At 37.2% G+C, this 20,263-nt stretch overlaps 1 protein-coding gene and 1 pseudogene across 1 annotated transcript; both read right to left on the reverse strand.

Moving 5' to 3' along the window:
- Positions 1-11,999: 11,999 nt before the first annotated feature.
- LOC130736820 (uncharacterized) lies at positions 12,000-14,642 on the reverse strand. The gene has a single exon (XM_057588602.1). It carries the CDS (start codon positions 14,640-14,642, stop codon positions 12,000-12,002), a length of 2,643 nt encoding a protein of 880 aa, XP_057444585.1.
- Positions 14,354-15,158, reverse strand: LOC130735544 (uncharacterized; annotated as a pseudogene).
- Positions 15,159-20,263: the final 5,105 nt, after the last annotated feature.

Raw genomic sequence — 20,263 nt, forward strand, 5'->3', positions numbered from 1 at the left:
TATATATATATATATATATATATATACACACTCGATCGATTTCATCCCAAGTCACACCACTTGAGTTCTTTCTTCTTCAGCCCCTTTCTTCTTCAGCCACCTTTTCCCCAAAATATGGCTAGCCCGATTGAAGGAGCTTTGGAGAAGATTTACAAGATTTTAACAGTGATTGCCATTGCAGGGTTCGTTCTTAATATTCCAGACCCAGCTGTCAATAAAGTGGCCGCAATGGTCGACTTTTTATTACTTTTATCCTCACTGCGCATGCTCACCTCCGTGTTGGGGTTGATTGCAATACAAGTCCCACATTGCTAATGAAGGAGAAAAAATATCAAGTTATGCATCCTGGAGAAGTCCCTCATCGCTTAGATTATTGAGGGGTGGAAGGGTCCAAGACTATATATAGGGATCTCAAGCTCCTTGTTTCAACACACCAAAACACCAAAGATGTAGCACCTGAAAACACTTTAAGTTTATATTTGTGTTTTCTTTTTTTCTCTTATGCTCTTATTTTAAAGCATTGTGAGATGTAGTTCAAATATTTACTTTGGAGAGTGTGGGTGTACTGGGGTCATGAGGTAATTGAGAGTGAAGTCCTAGAAGCTAAAAGGGTAAAAATTAGCATTTTTCTAAAAATAATCCAAATAAGCAATAATGTTCATAACATGGCTAAGTCATAAAAATTAAACATAAAAGGTGCTTGCTGTGGTGCCTCCTCCCAGTTGCAGGTATGGTGCCTCCACCTAGTTGGACCAGTAAAATAGAACCACATATTAATGAAGTGGCTTTTCTATTTTCGTAATAATGTTTTTCTAATATTTTTGTTTTCAAAAATAGAAGTTTTATTATTTGCTAAATGATCCCTTACTTTATTAGTTACCTTAGTAAAAGTGAGTTTTTATCCTAGTAATTTCTAATAACTGTTCAAGTGTTGTTCTTCTTCACCTGAGTTCCTCTTCTTCTTCTTGAGAGAGACCCATGGAGATGTCCGCCACCGCCGCTCATCCACCACCGTGAATATCGTTGTGGTTTGCTGCGTCGTGAAGAACGAGATCCGCTATTAGCCGACCACACAGTCTTTAGATCTACCCTTCCTTGTCTTTTTTAGATCTAAGTCATCTAACCATCTCGTTCTCTTTCTCGCATCCCATATTCTCTCTCTTCCGCCGCCAGATTCTGATGATGACAGAGTTGCGACCTCCTGCAAGTCCGGCGAAGAACCGCCTCATAGAGGATCTTGCGGTGGTGGTGGAGTTAGAAAAATAGAGCTCCTCGACGAGGAAAGAAGAGAGAGACCGGCGAGGCTTGTCGAAGGCGACAATGACGAGATCGAGCTCGCGGAGGTGGAAAGATAAAGTGGTTATTGGCCTCTGTTGTTCGCTGGATTGGGATTTGGGTCGAGGAAGACCTCGTTTTGGACGGAGATGAGGTGATTTCAGTGAACCCATTATTTGCAATTTTAATTTTCCTTGATACAGATATTTAGTTTCAGATAAAATTGTCATGTTTAGTAACAAATTTTGAAACAGATTTGTATATGAGGAACATGATTTTGCTTATACATGTGAGATGTTGTCTCATGCTTGATGCACGCAAGCTGTTTGGTGATATTCCTGAGAAAGGAGCAAATCTTGAAGGGGCTATATGAAAATCTTGAAGTTGTTTCATTTATGATTGAATTCATCATGTTCATGATTCTGGACTAGCCACTGATAACAGAGCAGTAATCTCTCTTTCATCTCTTTTTTTTACGCATATCCCTGAATCTTCTTTTGAATGAAATTCTTGAACATTTGTGGTGCAAAGTTGATTTAACATACCAGTACCATGTTATCAATTGTGTGATATTTTCTTACTTATAGTGCAGATGACTGTGGTGTCCTAAAGTTTCATCGATTTGCATCATGCAGATGACTATGACTATGGCTGAAGATAAAGAAATATGCTTATATACTTGTAGGTTGTAACTTGTAGATGTTCCCTTGCTTTTGGAATCTACAAAGTGGTAGTAGATAAGAATTTACAAGATTGAACAGGGATATCGATATCAAAGTCATGGTTTTAGCACTTTAATTCCTTGTAAAACGTAGTTGAGATGTACAAATTCAATTCATTCTTTCATTCATTAACAGTTTATAATACAAGGTCTTGCCATTTAAAATCATCTAAAAATGACTGCTCTATAGTTTTTGTTTTCAATAATTTCATCAGTTTGCAACTGTTACCATGATTTATATGTGATTGTTAGAAGTGGAAATTTAAGAGTTTGTGAAGTGGATCTTAAACCCACCTCGGAAGTATGCTTGTTGAATTTAGAAGGAGTGAAGAAGTATTTTTCTATCAGGAAGTAGTTTAGTGGCGGTTACTGACCTCCACAACTTTCCATTTAAATCATATTTGCAATTGTTGGCGGCTGTAATGCATGCAAAATGCGACCCATGACCATAACAACTAGAAAAAAACGCATTCATTCCCCTCCCCCCCCTCTAAAAAGCACATATTATATATATAATTCACTCATATGTTCCTTAGGTTAGAGACTCGTATTGGACCATCCTTCATTGTCGGTACATGTTAGTCCTGGTCATGTCTAAGGCTCTTATTGGGTCACCCCTTCCTTATCTTGCCCAGAAAAGGTAAAAGTGAGTATTGGTGATGGGGAAGTCAAAGAAAGATCATATTGGGCCTCATAATGAAGAGTGGCCCAACATGAGTCCTGGTGATGGGAAAATCGAAGAAAGACAAAATTGGACCTTATTGGGCCTCATAAGGAAGAGTGGTGGTCCAACATGAGCCCCGGTGATGAGAAAGTCGAATAAATACCTTATTGGACCTTATTGGGCCTCATAAGGAAGAGTGGTAGCCCAAAATGAGTCTCGGTGATGAGGAAGTCGAAGAAATACCTTATTGGGCCTCATTAGGGAGAGTGGTGGCCCAACATGAGTCCATGTGATGGGGAAGTCGAAGAAATACCATATTGGGCCTCATAAGGAAGAGTGGCCCAACATAAGTCCTGGTGATGGGAAAGTCAAAGAGAGACTTTATTGGGCCTCATAAGGAAGAGTGGTGGCCCAACATGAGTCCCGGTGATGGGAAAGTCGAAGGAAGACCATATTGGGCCTTATAAAGAAGAGTGGCCCAGCATGAGTCTCGGTGATGGGAAAGTCGGAGAAAGACCTTATTGAGCCTCATGTGGAAGTGTGGTGGCCCAACATGAGTCCCGGTGATGGGAAAGTCAAAGAAAGTCCTTGTTGGACCTTATTGGGCCTCATAAGGAAGAGTGGTGGCCCAAAATGAGTCCCAGTGATGAGTAAATCGAAAAAATACCTTATTGGACCTTATTGGGCCTCATTAGGGAGAGTGGTAGCCCAACACGAGTCCCGGTGATGGGGAAGCTTAAGATGACCATATTGGGCCTTATAAGGAAGAGTGACCCAACATGAGTCTCGGTGATGGGGAAGTCAAAGGAAGACCATATTGGGCCTTATAAGGAAGATTGGCCCAACATGAGTCTCGGTGATGGGAAAGTCGAAGGAAGACCATATTGGGCCTCATAAGGAAGAGTGGCCCAAGATAAGTCTCGGTGATGGGAAAGTCGAAGAAAGACCTTATTGGACCTTATTGGGCCTCATTAGGGAGAGTGGTGGCCCAACATGAGTCTCAGTGATAGGGAAGTTGAAGGAAGACCATATTGGGCCTTATAAGGAAGAGTAGCCCAACATGAGTCTCGGTGATGGGGAAGTCGAAGGAAGACCATATTGGGCCTTATAAGGAAGAGTGATCCAACAGGAGTCCTCGGTGATGGGGAAGCCGAAGGAAGACCATATTGGGCCTTATAAGGAAGAGTGGTCCAACATGAGTCTCAGTGATGGGAAAGTCGAAGAAATACCATATTGGACCTCATAAGGAAGAGTGACCCAAGATAAGTCTCGGTGATGGAAAAGTCGGAGAAATACCATATTGGGCCTCATAAGGAAGAGTGGCCCAAGATAAGTCCCGGTGATGGGAAAGTCGAAGAAAGACCTTATTGGGCCTCATAAGGAATAGGGTGGCCCAACATGAGTCATGGTGATGGGAAAGTCGAAGAAAGACCTTATTATGCCTCATAAGAAAGAGTTGTGGCCCAACATGAGTCCTAGCTAATCATGAACCCAATTAATACTATTTTTTGACAATTAATTATTAATATTTTCGTAGCTTAGTGGTTGTTAGAAATGTATTTGTCTTGGGTTCGGATCCTCTTCCGTGGATTTTTCTCAATTTTAATACAGTGGACAGTTTTGGCGGCTTTTAACTGCCACAAAATGTTGCCAACTGCCACAAAATGTTGATGCAAAAAATTGACAGAATATGTGGCGGTTTGATAACATTTTGTGGCGTCTGAAACCGTCACAAATGTCTACTGTAGAAAAATTGAGAGAAATCCACAGGAGAGGATCCCTTCCCATGTGTCTTAGAGGTCTCAGGTTCGATCCTTCCTGGCTAGCATTTTTAAAAGCTGTTACCCTTTAATTTTTAACACCATCTTGCACTTCTATTTAAATCATATTTTCAAATTTTGGCAGTTGTAACGCATGGAAGTGGAGGTTTAAAACCGCCAGTATTGTACAAATGATTTTCTACACAAAACAGATGCACTGTAATCAATTGAAATTGATGAAAAAAAAAACAAAGACTATCCAGTTTGAACAATGAACATATCCAAACTAACACTGCAATGGAAGTATTAAATTGCCAGACCATAAAAACATATTGCAAACCAAAATTATTGTAGAAGCCAACAATTATGCATATGCACGAAGACCAAAGACAACAACACATTTCAAAGTTAATGTACTCATCTTGGTGTTTATCCAATAACTCAGGAACCTAATTTAGGGGGGGGGGGGAATCTTCAAATGAAAAGTTCCACAGAAGTTACTACATTCAAAAGCTACACCAAGTTGAATAAGCTTCCCCTAATTAAAACCTATCACAAATGGAACCATAACACACATAGAAAATTACAGCAGTCCAAGTAACCAAAACCAAACATTTCATTGTTTTCATGCACGAAATTAGCACAAACATTTAAAGCATTAGCTCCCCCAAGGATGCCATCCTGTACCTGAACAATATACCATATTCATTCATCAACATAACGGATTAGCATGTAAACCTCACCTTAGGAATATTTATATTTTAACCAATCATTCATTCCACAAGACAAATATAAATAAGTCCTGACTAAGACTCAAACAGAGAAGACATCAGTTGCAGTCACAATTTTTTTTTTTTTTGGTTATCCATTGTATATACATTTACTAGCTAGGTATTTAGAATTGGAGCAATTCAAGTGGTTATAAGGCCCATATTGGTCGTTCCTCTTGCTTTTAGGTTTTGAAACCTTTACATATGTGCTTGTTTAGTTTTACAGTATAGTTTTTATCAGCTTGAAAGTCTTCTGCATCTGCATCTTAATACTAATACTTATGATCTAATTTCCTCTTATCTGATATGTTCACAATATAAATCCATCATATTCTTCCATTCCACTTTTTCCTTTGTCACTTCCAATGTATTCTCCAAATCAGTCAAATTCAAATGAAGATTAAAGAGCATATGAGCAGGCATATAGCACAAGAACTAAAAATCCCACAATGGAAGAGGAAAACCCCACAATAGTATTAGAATGTTTGGTTTTATTACCTTAATGGTGGCAGAACAATCACAGAGGGTACTTCGGATAATTTGAAGCTCTCAAATTCTTCCTCATGACATATTCTACAACAAGAAATCCCATAAACTAATTTCAAATCATGAATCAACAATACAACTTCTTCCATTTTCTACTCCTGGTGCTTGTCGCAATCTTGAAGCCGCCAACCCATCCAGAGTGCTTTCGAACCTTCAATCTCGTAATATCGGATTAAAACTTTAGGGTTTCGACTGTGGAGGTGTTGCAGCTCCGTCAGTGTCTAACCATCCACACGGACCCAACAATTGCTAGATGACGGCCACCAAGTTAGACCCCTTCAATCGCATTTGTTCAAAATAGCAGTCCAGAACAACCCCACGCCACAAACCCAGTAGTTAGACGACGACAACCTTGACATAGACACCGTCAATCGCCTTCGTTCAACCAACTCATTCCTAGAGCTGCAATCGAAGAAACCCTAACTTTCAAGAAGAATATGAATCGAAAAACCCAGAAGAAGAACCTCGATACAACGATTCGCATATGAAAACGAAGGCGAAATGAAAACGAAGAGAATGCAATAGACAGAACAAACACACCTTAAGTCCTTAATCTTTGATCCATACAGAACAAGCTCCTATTAGTTAGGGTTCAGGATGAAGATGAAGAGCAGGCAATTAGATGAACTCAGAATATGAATAAGCACTTTGATGGTAAAAATTCTCACTCATGGTTAAAAGATAAGATACAACTTTCAAACAATTGCTGAAAGACCCCTCTCTAATTAAAATATAATTCATTTATGATTTTCGAAAAAACAATTGAAATTTGAAGGGAAAAAGAAAATTTGGAAAAAATAATACACATGGCAGTTTATTATTTGCTATAAGGCTTGGAGGCACCACACCCTTAAAAATAGGGAGGCACCACAGAATTTGCCAACATAAAAACGCGGAAAATGAAAAGACCAGAAGTTAATGTATACAACTTACAACCGGAATATTTGGCCTACTACTAACAATAGCAGTTGTATTTACGCGCTACGTCAGGCACATCGTTTGACTTATTTGCGCACACCCGTTTGAGAGCTCATTTAACAAATAAAATATAAAAGTTCACAAGGTTTATGGGCTACGGTTTACCAGGTTCTTGACCCAGCCACCACTCTGCAATATTATAGTTAAGATGCATAGATTCTTTTGGCTTTCTTTACGGTTATATTGAATGTTTCATTTTCATTCAACTAACAATTTTAATATTATTTAAAAAATCATTTGATATATATATATATTTATATGATTTTTCATGTGCCTCGTCGTGTGTGTATATATATATATATATAGGATGTATGTATCTCATAATAAATGTCATTTTATGTAAGAAAATGAGAATAAATTTTGATTGTTAATATAATTATGAATGGTCCATATTTAAATAAATTAATAATTATGTGGTCACTTTAAAAAGTTATGTGACTTTTTTTCTTCAATCTAAACTGTTCATAATTAGATTTAAATTACATGGAATTGCAGTCACAAAGGGAGGAGAATGAGAATGGGTGGGCTTCGCTCAATAGAGAATAAAGACACGTGAGGTTTTTAAAGGCTTCTAATCTCAACAATTAATTTTAATCAAAAAGATAAAAATCATTCTTTTCACTCTATAAAAGAACCCCTCCCACCACTTGAGTTCTTCTTCTTATTCAGCCACCTTCTTCTTCTCACTACTAGAAAAACTAGTTTTCACATCGGGTATTTTTGAGTTTTAACATCGGTTTTTATCCGATGTAAACAATGTTGATGTGGTATCTCCTAACCTTTTCACATCGGGTTTACAACCTTTCACATCGGTTGAGGCAAGCAACCGATGTGAAATGTATACCTTTCACATCGGTTCAGCCAGCCAACCGATGTGAAAAGTATACATTTCACATCGGTTCTGTCAGCCAACCGATGTGAAAAGTATACATTTCACATCGGTTCCGTCAGCCAACCGATGTGAAATGTATACTTTTCACATCGGTTGGCTGACAGAACCGATGTGAAAAGTATACATTTCACATCGGTTCTGTCAGCCAACCGATGTGAAAAATATACATTTCACATCGGTTCCGTCAGCCAACCGATGTGAAATGTACACTTTTCACATCGGTTAGACAAAACAACCGATGTGAAATGTCTACTTTTCACATCGGTTAGACTTAAAACCGATGTGAATGCTCAACCATTTTTTATCTTTTTTGTTTTTTACACGAATTTGACCTGAATATACATATTTTTTTAATGAAAATTTATTAAATAAAAAGAGAACTTGAGAACACACTCTCTCAAGTGAGTTAAACATCCAAGGTCCCACAGGCCAAGTTAGTGAAATAGTACACAATGAATAATCTGTCTAAGCACAAACTAGCTCAAAAACAACCCAGAGCTATATAAAAACCCACCACCAACCCGCAAAATGACTACAAACATCACCCAAGACAAGGCCTCATTAAAACCTTGTTAGGAAAAACCCAGTGGGATAAAAACCTAACAAGGAAAAAGAGTACCACTATCTTGGGTTAGTCATTCTGCAAACGATCAAAAACAATACATTTGTTGCCCTCCTCCGGTCTAAGTTCCTTTACCTAAGAGCAAAACAATGAAAAACAGTAGCAGCAAACGCCTCAACGGCAGCACCAGCAACAACAAGACATAACCAGCACCAGCAATCCAGATCCGCGTAAAAAACAGCAAGAACGCAGCAGCATCAATCAGCAACAGCAAGAAACAACAGCAAAAACAACAGCATTTACAGAAACAGCAAACAGCACCAGCGGGATCAACAACAACAGTTCAGCAAATTAATGCACCAAGCAGGAAAGCCACCAGCACCATAAGCATAAATTAGGAGAGCAGCGGAGATGAGCAACTTTGAACCCTACAAACAGATGCAATAAATACAGAGATCAACAATCCAAGTTATAATGTAAAAAACAAGTTGCCCAAACTTTAATTCAGACTGTTTAGGCACAAACTTTAAATACATACCAAATAAGTTCTAAGGTTTATACAAGTCAAGAAAGCAAGTTGCCCAACTGTTTCGCAAATCATACAACTCTTGTTCTGTTAATGTCGTTGGATCATTGAATACCTATAATTTGTAGAATAGGTTAAAATACCTATTTTGTGACATTTTGATGAAAACTCAAACAATGAGACAAATAGGGAGACAAACATTTGTAATACCTCCATCCAAGACTTAGTAATACTAGCAGAGACAATGTCAACCATATTCTTCATCACATAATATCCACAATCATTCCCATTAGGCTGCAACCTTGCCTACAAATGAATAGATTTTTATACACTGAATATATATCAAAACAGTACATATTACAGCCAGTGTTAAGTAGTATAAACAGCAACATCAAGACGCAACCATAATCTACACTACACTTACTTTGGGCTGAAGCCATTGAGTCTTTTTTTTATTACCCTCAGCCAATTGATAAACCGACATAGCTCTATATAAAAAACAATCATCGAAGTAAGTTATACATTTTAGTGTAAGGACATAATAATATATAACAAAAGCGACATAAAATATACACTTACTTTGTAACAATATTCTTCATTTGTGAATGAAGATCATTGTGTAATGAACAAAGGAGAACTACAGTATTGTCTTTAGGACAAATGATTATTAATTGCCAATGTCCTCTGTACACGTGGAATAACAATTAGTGTGTTAAGTAAGATAGAGTTATGGATAAAAATAAATAAGAGAAAATATAAATTTACATATACTTACTTTTCAAGATATGGTGCTAAGTAACACACTTTGTCCAAATCACGCAACTTTTCTTGTATGTATGTTTGAACTTTATGTTTAGACTTTGTGGAATCTGGATAACTGAAGAATACTGGGTCCAGAATTCCAAACACATCTGATTTGTTACTTTCGTCACATAGACGATGGATATACCTGATTAAATTTGAAATTAATATAAATTAATATTGAATATTGCAATCATGAAAAATAATAGTAAAAATGAAAGTCTACTTACGTGCACCAAACTTGTAGAATAGAGATGTCAAGCCAAGCATCACCCACCAACAACTCTCTGATACACTTTGGTGAAATCCAAAAGTTTTTTACAGCAAGATCATGTTGTAATGGTAAACATATATGTTTTTGCTGTTTCAAAAACATGAATAACACTCTCTGAACATTGTCAGTGGTCGAGTCCTCCTTGTGATTTTCTTGTGCGGCGGTACAAGATTCTTTTGTGCTTCCATGCAGAAGAACATTTTGTTCTCCTTGTTGGTTTGTTGGGGAGATTTCAGATAAACCCATAGTCTTAAGCGTCTCCATAAATGATTGTTGCATCTTCTCACTCGCCATGATCAACTGTTGTTCAAACTCTTCTTTACATTCTGCTTTAATCTTTGCTGCAAGTTTTTGTTCAAGTTTCGCCTCAAGTTGTGCTTCAATCTCCTTAACATCTATGGACTGTGTTGGACGTGAAGACCTTCCGAAGTAGTTGCTTAGATTAGCAAATCGTCCAACACCACGAACACGACCACCATGCTCAGATGTTCCAATTGCCTTTGTCAAGATATCGTCACGTCCTTGTGAAACAAAGGTTCCTTGTTCAGTCTCTTCAGCCAATGAATCCTACATTTGCACATAAATTTAATATTTCATTAGTGGTAAAGAAGGATGTCGCATACAAGAAACACATACAACCATAATGAGAAAGTAATCATGGAAAAAGTATTTCACTTACAATTTTCTCAGCAACAACTCGGGTAGCCTCTGATGTGTATTCCCCTCCTCGCCTTTGTCTTGCTCTCTTCCATTTGTCATGACGTGACGGTGGAGATGGAATACGATCTAATTCTCCTGATGCGTCTAGTTCTTGTCTCTTTTCATTAATCATTTTCTTCTCAAGCAATTCATATCCTCCACGAGATAATGTATGTGGGTATAGATTCTTAGCCACATTATCCTTACCCTTTTGACTTTTTTCCTATTATAAATCAAGCTAAAGAAGTAAGCATAAAAATAAGCATAGATAAACGACCAAAGTTTGCTGGTTTGGCTGTGATATGCTAAAAGTTTTGAAAGCTTTGGCATTAGGATAACAGGAATGGTTCATGCAGCTTTGCAGAGGATAAAACGCAGTTCCTAAAATACAGCTTTATCACTCAACATTTAAGGATGATAATCAAAATGAATCACGATATATCCTAACTTCTCAGGTTAAAAATAAAACTGAAACTGCACTGTTCTTAAAATCAGTAAGGTAGTAATGTTTTCCTTTGGATAGTCAGACAGAGAGTGAAGTAAATTGAAACTTCACAAAGGCACATAATATTTGCAAGTAAACAAAATAAATTCTTATGACAGATGTATAATTTCCAGTCCATTCAATTTCTGTTTTAGGAGGGTAATAGTAGGGGGAAATTTTAGTTGTCAAAAGTTGAAATATAGATTACTTAAATAGTTCATAAAAGGCTAACTTCCAGCCACTCATCAAAAAGACCAATTTTAGAACATGAATATGACTAAAACAAGAATCAATGCAAGAAAAGAAAAATATTATTAATACTAACCTTAAATGTAGGGGTATTTCGATGCTCCAAAAACTTCTCCCATACATCTTCTTTAATATAAGGATACACTTCATACGGAGGAAGGCGATTGGGGTTGGGGTTAGTGATATAATCGGAAGTGAGTTGTGTCTTAAAAGCTCTCCATCGGTCCCCCAAATACTTCAACCATTTTTTCTTCAAATCACACTTATTTGAATCATCACTTTCTGTGATATCAAAATGAAGCTATACACATAAAAAAAGTTGGTGTTAGTACCAAAGAATGGGTAAACAATAGTGAATTAAGAATGCAACAATAATACCTTAAGATCATCCCAAATTGAATATTTTGAGTCTACATCTACCAACCGCCACTCATCTATTAAAATACTACAAGTACTTCGAGCAAGATATGCTGCATAACTCCTAAACTCATTTGAATTTTCACCAATACAATCCCCAGTGTGTGGATCAAACTCAATCTTCAATTTCACACCCGTTTTCCGAACTTTGGTAATTTTAAGCATCTTAGTGCAACCTCTAACCATTCTCTTTTTATCTGAACTAGACGAATGACTAGGTCCACTAGATGAAGGAGGGGTGTTGGTTGAATCATCCATTTATCTGTTTACAGAAAACAAAAAGATTTCAGATTCAAAGCACAAATAAATGCAAAAATATAAGCATCATAAGCATATAAACGAATGACATATAACTTATTTCAACACCCTAATAGAAACTCACTAGCTCTCCCATATCCCTTCTTCATGATCCAAACGAGTAACTTGCACATCGTCTACTTCATTTTCTTCGTTGGAGGTAAGCAAATTTGTTGCAGAAGACGGAATCTCAGAAATATGAAGGGATTCTTCACTACCATGTGTGGTTTTTGGTTGTAGAGCCACCGACCACCTTTTGTTAGAAGGATCTGTGACATAAAACACCTGTTTTGCTTGGGATGCCATAATGAAAGGTTCTTCCCTATAAGCTACCTTGGAAAGATCAACCAGTGTATATCCAAATTCATCAATTCTTACACCATTGGAAATATCAATCCACTTGCATTTAAATACAGGCACTGTAAATGTAACATAATCAACCTCCCAAATCTCTTCAATCACCCCAAAGTACGGTGTAGATGCCATTATAGGTCTTTTATCTTTGGAACTAGAGAAGTGCATGGACTCGGCCACAACCATAACCCCACTATTTTGCATAGTACTTCTATCATCTTTTGATTTTGTATAAAAGGTAGTTCTATTAATATCATAAGCACTCCAAGTCATAACATTACATTTAGGCTCAAATGAGAGTCGTTTTATTGTATCAGAAGCACTTTCATCATTAGAAATTGTTTCTTTAAACCATTCAGAGAAACTCTTATTGTGCTCTTTTAACAACCTTATTTCATTCATCTTGGGGTATTTTTCCTTTATAAAGCTTTTGTGGGCAGATAAGTAAGGTTGAACTTCATCAGTGTTATTCAATATATACAAATGCGCTGGATGACGTACCTTCCAAGTCATGGACTTGACATTTAAACCTTGTGTACCCTTACCTTCACATCTTCCATCATGACGAGACTTTGGAACCCCTATAGCATCCGCTTCTGACAAATAATTTGAACAGTACTCAATAGCTTCTTCTGCAATGTACCTTTCAACAATCGAAGCTTCCGGACGGTGTGGATTCATAGTATACCCTTTTAGTATCTTCATGTACCGTTCTACCGGATACATCCACCTTAAACAAACTGGACCGCACAATCTAATCTCCCTTACCAAATGAACAATCAAGTGTTCCATAATGTCAAAAAATGAAGGAGGAAAATGCATCTCCAACTGACACAAGATGACTGCAGCCTCATTTTCCAACTCGTCTAACTTCAATGGATCAATGACTTTACTACATATTGCATTGAAGAATAAGCACAGCCTAGTTATAGTTTTCCTAACTTTAATAGGCAATATTCCACGCATAGCCACTGGTAGTAATTGCTGCATCAGAACATGAAAGTCATGAGATTTTAAGCCAATTAACTTGAGATCTTTCATTGAAACAAGTCTCTTGATATTTGATGAGTAACCTTGCGGTACTTTGATACCTTGTAAACACTCACAAAAACTTGTCTTCTCTTTCTTAGACAAAGTGTGACATGCTGGAGGCAAATATGTCTTGTTACCTATCTGTTGTGGAGTTAACTGTTGTCGTATATCCATTTCAGCCAAATCTAAACGAGCACTTAACCCATCTTTTGTCTTGCCATTAATGTGAAGAAGTGTGCCAATTAGACTTTCACAAACATTTTTCTCTACATGCATCAAATCAATACAATGTCTTACATCAAGACTTGACCAATATGGAAGATCAAAGAACACCGACCTCTTTTTCCATACATTTTTTTCAGCAGGCTTCTTTTGTTTCTTTCCAAAGATAACCTTCACATGTTGTTGTCGTTGATAAACTTCCTCTCCAGTCAAGGGTTTTGGCGCAACACCATACTCTGATTTTCCGTTGAAAGCTTTCTTCAATTTACGATATGGATGATGACGGTCTAAAAATTTCCGATGCCCAAGATAAACGGTCTTCCTTCCATGATTAAGCTGATGGTAACTTGTATCTTTCTCACATATAGGACACGCTTTATGCCCTTTAACGCTGTAACCAGACAAATTACCGTATGCCGGAAAGTCATTGATGGTGCAAAACAACATGGCACGCTTATTGAAATGCTCACCAGAATACGCATCAAGAACATCAACTCCTTGCTCCCACAACAATCTTAAATCATCAATCAATGGACTTAGATAAACATCTATGTCGTTTCCTGGTTGTTTTGGGCCCGGAATCATCATAGATAACATCATATATTTACGCTTCATGCACAGCAAAGGAGATAGGTTGTAAATTATCAAGAGAACAGGCCATGAACTATGGTTACAACTTAGACTACCATACAGATTCATTCCATCGGTAGCAAGTCCAAGTCTAAGGTTTCTCGACTCTTTTCCAAAACTTTGAAACTTCAAATCAATTTTCTTCCATTGCAAAGAATCAGCTACATGGCGAATTTTTCCATCTTCATTTCTCTCTTCTGCATGCCATCTAAGGTTCTTTGCGTCATTTGCATTAGAGAACAATCTCTTGAACCTTGAAATTATTGGTAGGTACCATAACACTTTTGCAGGAGGACCCTTTGTGCTCACATCATCACTGGAATCACCATCTTTCTTTTTGTAGCGTGACGCCTTGCACTTCGGACAATGATCATAGTTTTCAAACTCTTTTCTGTATAAGATGCAATCATTAGGGCATGCATGTATTTTTTCATACTCCATGCCCATCGGACACAATACTTTCTTGGCTTCATAATGACGATTCGGCATTGTGTTACCTTCTGGAAGCATTTCTTTCAACAATCCAAGCAAATCAGTGAAACTTTTATCACTCCATCCATTTTTCGCCTACAAATTAAACAATCTTAACACAGCGGACAACCGTGTAAAGTTTGTGCATCCCGGGTACAAAGGTTCTTCCTTGTCTTTACATAAAGTATCATACACATGCGCTCTCTTAAATGATTCTTCTCCAATATCATGTATCATGTCTTCCAGCCGATCATCCATATCTACACATACTTTCTCTCTTTGTGATACACTTGGCATTACTACTTCACCATGCCATATCCATTGTGTATAATTTTGACAAATCCCTCTCCAAGCTAGATGGTCCCTTATTTCATCCTTAGTAAGTTTTGGGTCCCGGTTCCCACAAGAAACACAAGGACATGGAAAGAGTCCCTTATTGTTCGGAAGATTCTTTTCAGCAAATTCTAGAAATTCAACCACTCCATTATCAAACTCATCACTTAATCGATTAGCTCTCATCCAACTACGATCCATAACTACGTTCTGCAAATTATCACATACTAAATTAAAGAATTGTGACCCTTGAACCAAACTCATCAACATTTTTCAAATGATAAGCTAAAGACAACCTAAAAATTAATTGTAAAAAATCGAACATGAACAAGCATTCAAATTAAATAAGCCAAAAACGAATCACGAATTCAGAGAAAACAAACTTACAGCAAGATGGAAGAGTTCTGCAGTGGCTGGAAGAGTTCGTCGGAGCTGGAGTGGCTGGAAGAGTTCGCCGAAATCAAAAACTAGAAATCCTATCTAAAATATGAAAACAGTGTGCAATCAAAATTCCTGTAATCCCTGTCTCTGCTGGATCTGTGATCATCACGATGCCTGCAAATAACACAAATCGCGTGTAACTGAAACATCACTGCCCAACTTCTACTATCACAACGAAAAACAATTTGAAATTGGTGCTTTCAACTTCCAAAATTCTCAGAACAAAAATCAGCAGCCACTAAAACAGCACATGACATACCTTCTCCTGGGGCTGCGGCTCCTTGACCCCTGCTTTGCTCTTTCCTCTGATTCAATAATTCTTCCTTTGTGACTGCAATTGCAAGAAACTAGAGTGATTGAAGCATAACAGAATGCAAGTACCCAATAACTCTTTCCTTTGTGACTGCAAATGCAACATAACAGAATGCAAGTACCCAATAACTCTGAAAAAACAAAAAATCCTTATTAGATTGAAGGCTAAGGCCAATTAAACATCATCACGAGAAAAAGAAGAGGCCAAGTTATGGGTAAAAACCAAGGACTCTCTGCTGCCAATTTAACATAGAGCAACATCCAAACCCAAGCTAGTTAAAATAAGAGCTTAAACAAAACCGAGAGGAATAAAAATGAAGTTCTTTAACATCTTAATTTGTTATTAGTTGAAAGTTTTATACATCTTCAGTTCCACAGTTTAGTCTTTCATGCCATGAGGTGCAACCATGTCCTATAATTGGAAAAGCTGCACTTTTCAGGTTGGATTAAACCACTTTTTATTTCATGATAATCTCATTTTCTCATTTTTATGGAGAGGTGTTATTTTTGTAAGGAGTTTGTCTTATTTGCTGGGAGGGTAGAAATATGAGCCTCATCAAGGTTAACTAATAGAGGCCAATTAAAACTGTAACAAACTAAATGCAACCAGCAATTAAAGAACAAAATCAAATACTGAAATCTATTACCTCAGAGAAATTTTATCAGGAAATGCTGACTTCACCACCAGAACTTTAACGTTCTCATCAACTGAAAGTATATCGCTGACAGAAGTAATTTCAGCTCGACTGATATTTGAAATATGCAGCAACCCACTGAAAGGCACCGAATAGATTCATTTTAAATGTCAGGTCGATGTGTACGGACAGGTTTAATTCACCTCTAACAAGTTAAATTCATGATGTTGATATCTTGTGTATGATAAGGAATTAAGGATAAATGTGTGCATGGGAATATTAAAACAATGATAGGTAGGGACACAAAGAAGAACATTATGCAGGAACTAGTATTGACCCACTTCATTAATTTGTCAAATTCAGTTGCTAAAAGAATCAATGTTCAATGAACTGGCACCTATACCTGTTACAAATCATGTAATATAGATATTGTGAAAATTGAGCAAGTCAGACAATTGAGCAAATATTTACATCAGTCAGTGTCATCTTGAAATTTCAAGGAAAACACTTATTTACATCTCTCAGTGTCATTTTGTTCCAAAGTGTGAGTGAACCCTAAAACTCCTTACTAATTCCGAATATGGTGCTTCCTAATTATTATTTTTTGGGAAATTCAACTTTCTAATTTAAAGGTTATATTCTGTCAGTAATGATCTTATCAGATGAAACTTGTTTTCTTTTCCCTGTAAGATCAGGTTTTATTCTGCTTCTTTAATAATTTGTAAATAAGGTATAACTGAGGTCTGAGTCATAAGAGAAAAAGATTAAGCAGTAGTTACTTTGTTGTAGATGCTCCAAGTTCAAACATGAAAACAAAGTTTCTGATGTCATTAACGTCAAAGAAGCACACCTTCTCCTTAATTTTCAATGTCAGTTTATGTTTTTCTAACTTTAATGCAAACATGCTCTAAGAGATTCCTAATGCCAAACCAATTATAGAATATGCTCCATAAGGGATCATGGAGAAAACAAAATGATACTTGAGCCCATTACAAACTTAGAATTGGCTCTCATTTTTCTGGTTGGTTAATTGGAGTCCTATTGTTATTAGTTGCACTTCTCCAAAATGTTCTTTACAAGAGTGAAACGAGTTTACAATAGAGGATTATTAATCAGCTTGAAGGTGATAAAACTTCCTATATAAGTCTCATAACCTACAAAAATCTCAATACCAGCAAGTGGATTGAAAATCTCAGAAACTGGTGATAGAGAAATAATTTTGTAGCGAGAGGTATTTTCAAGCCAATGTACATGGTATGCAAGAAAAAATATATCACTCTAGCATAAGGGAATGGCTTAAACTTACAACTTGGCAGAGATCTTTTTCACAGTCCCATCTAGAAAGCTTTTCCTGCAACATCATTTTGCACAACAGGAATTTCAATGTAAAAAAAGAGAATGTAAGATTTGAAAACTTAAACTCATAAAATTTGAAGCAAGAAAGCAAGGAAGAATAGGAAAACGACAGATTTGAATACTAACCCAAGCTTTCTTCTCACTAAGCATTAAAGAATTAAAGAAGGTACCTGCGGCAGTGCTTCCAGCAGTGAACCGTGGTTCCTGCAAGTTTAACGACAGAGGGAGGGACCTGCGAACAGGAGAGAAAACCAGAAGGAGAATCTGAGTGAGTATTACGGATTCACGATTTAGGGATTCAATGGAGTGAAGGGAATATAGGGATTTAGTGGAGTGGGCGAACAACGGCGAAACAGGCCGGACCTGCACAACGCACGAGCGACGGCAAGCGACGGCGAGCGACGGCAAGCGACGGTGAAAGAGGAGCAAGAGCGTAGGGCGACTTAGGTTTTCAACGGTGAAAGAGGAAGAAAGCACTTTGAACGAATACTACTCTTTGTATCCTGTGTAAAAATTAAAAAAAGAATGATCTTTCACAACGGTTATAACAAAACCGATGTGAAAACTAAAAAACTGAGACTTTTCACATCGGTTATGTTACATCGGTCATAACATAACTGATGTTAAAACTAAAGAAAATATGGACTTTTTACATCGCTTATACTTCAACCGATGTAAAAAGTACTTCATTAAAATTTCAAAAATGCCACCGCATTTAGCTTTCACATCGCTTATTATAAAAACCGTTGTAAAAAGTATTTCCTAACTACTTTTCACATCAGACATATTCCCAACCGATGTGAAAACTATCATAAAAGTTCACTATAATTTCAATATTGCCACCGCGTCATCTTTTACATCAGGTTATTGATTAACCGATGTGAAAACCCTGATGTGAAAAGTCTTTTTTCTAGTAGTGTCTTCTTCAGCCACCTTTTCCAAAATGGCTAGCCCGCTTGAAGGAACTTTGGAGAAGATTTACAAGATTTTAACAGTGATTGCCATTGCAGGATTCGTTCAGCTTGAACTTAATATTCCAGACCCAGCTGTCAATAAAGTGGCCGCATTGGACTTTTTAGTACATTTATTCTCAATGCGCATGGTCACCTCCCTCACGGTTGAGGCTACGAACAACAACCATCCACGCCGCATGCGTCTCATCGGCTTGGCTGTCGTCTTCACCTATAATGCAGTATTTTTTTTTTTCATGCAAGGCCTTGTTAGGTCTATATCTGGTTACCACTACGGTATTGGTAGTTTTGTCAGCATCTCTTTATTATTTCCCTTTTTCATGATTATTCCTGCTTTAGTTTACGTTTGCAAATATGAGCATTAGTTTTATTAAGTGTTTGTTTTAGGAACCAACTTAATTTCATTCAGTTTTTTTTTTCTTCTTTCATTCAGTGCTGGAATTAATAATATTTACGCTGGTAGTGTACGTTTTGCACCATATTAATTAGTATCGATCACTACTATTTTCCCCTATTAGTTTTGTTCATGATATGTTATCTATATATTACTCTAGTGTGTCATGAGAAATTTATTAATGATGTGATGCTTCGCTCACTTCTCAAGCTAAGTGGGTGGAAACAGGGCCGGTCCCGACATTTTGGAGGCCCTGGACAAATAATAAAAATGGACCCCTAATAATTTTAACGTTCAAAATTTAATTAGTACCATTATGTTGGTTCGTTTGACAACTGACATCTTACAACAGGCTCAGGGGTCGCGTGTTCAAATTCAAGCAACGTGACCTTTTGCTTTAATTTTTGAATTCTTTCAATTTAAATTAATTAACAAATAACATGTCAAAAGCCAAAAGGTGGGATTCGTAATATACACAGTTACTAACCACTAGACCAGCTTAAGTCATTAATAATATCTTGAACATTAATTATTATAACTAAATTTTATTTTAGAGTAAAATTTAATGAGAATTTTTTTTTGGGCCTCTTCTTTTTGGAGGCCCTGGGCTGTGGGCCTGCTTGCACAGGCTCAGGACCGGCCCTGGGTGGAAACCATTTGCATCGATTGTGATCTACGTACTCTGTTTTACTAGAATGAATCTCTGGAGTGTATCTGAAATTATGTAAATTTGGCCTAGGTGCATGTGATTCGGATTTTATAACTGAAAACTCTCTTTTATTATACTTTAAATCCTAGTATAAGGATGCAAATTTACTCCTCGATTATCCTAGTATAAGGATGTAAAATTAATTCCTCGATTGTCCTACTCTTTTTATTTTAATAAGCCCTCAATTGTCCTACTTGATCCAAGTGAAATCACCATTGAGTTATTCTCCTCCGTGGCTTGACTAGAGATGGCAGGAAAACCTAAACCTGCGGGGCCCAACCCGAACCCGACCCAAAATTGTGGGCGAAACCCGATTTCTTTGGGTTTGGGTTTCACCCAGATTTTAAAACATGTTTGGGTTTGGGTGTGGGATTGATTAAACCCGCACCCGCACCCAAACCCAAACCCGAAGTCTTGTGCATGTAATTGCCAACCCTGATATATATATACTGTTAAAGCTACTAAGAGCATCTCCAATGCATGGTTGC

This window comes from Lotus japonicus, chromosome 2 (assembly GCF_012489685.1).
Source record: "Lotus japonicus ecotype B-129 chromosome 2, LjGifu_v1.2".
Classification (NCBI taxonomy): domain Eukaryota; kingdom Viridiplantae; phylum Streptophyta; class Magnoliopsida; order Fabales; family Fabaceae; genus Lotus; species Lotus japonicus.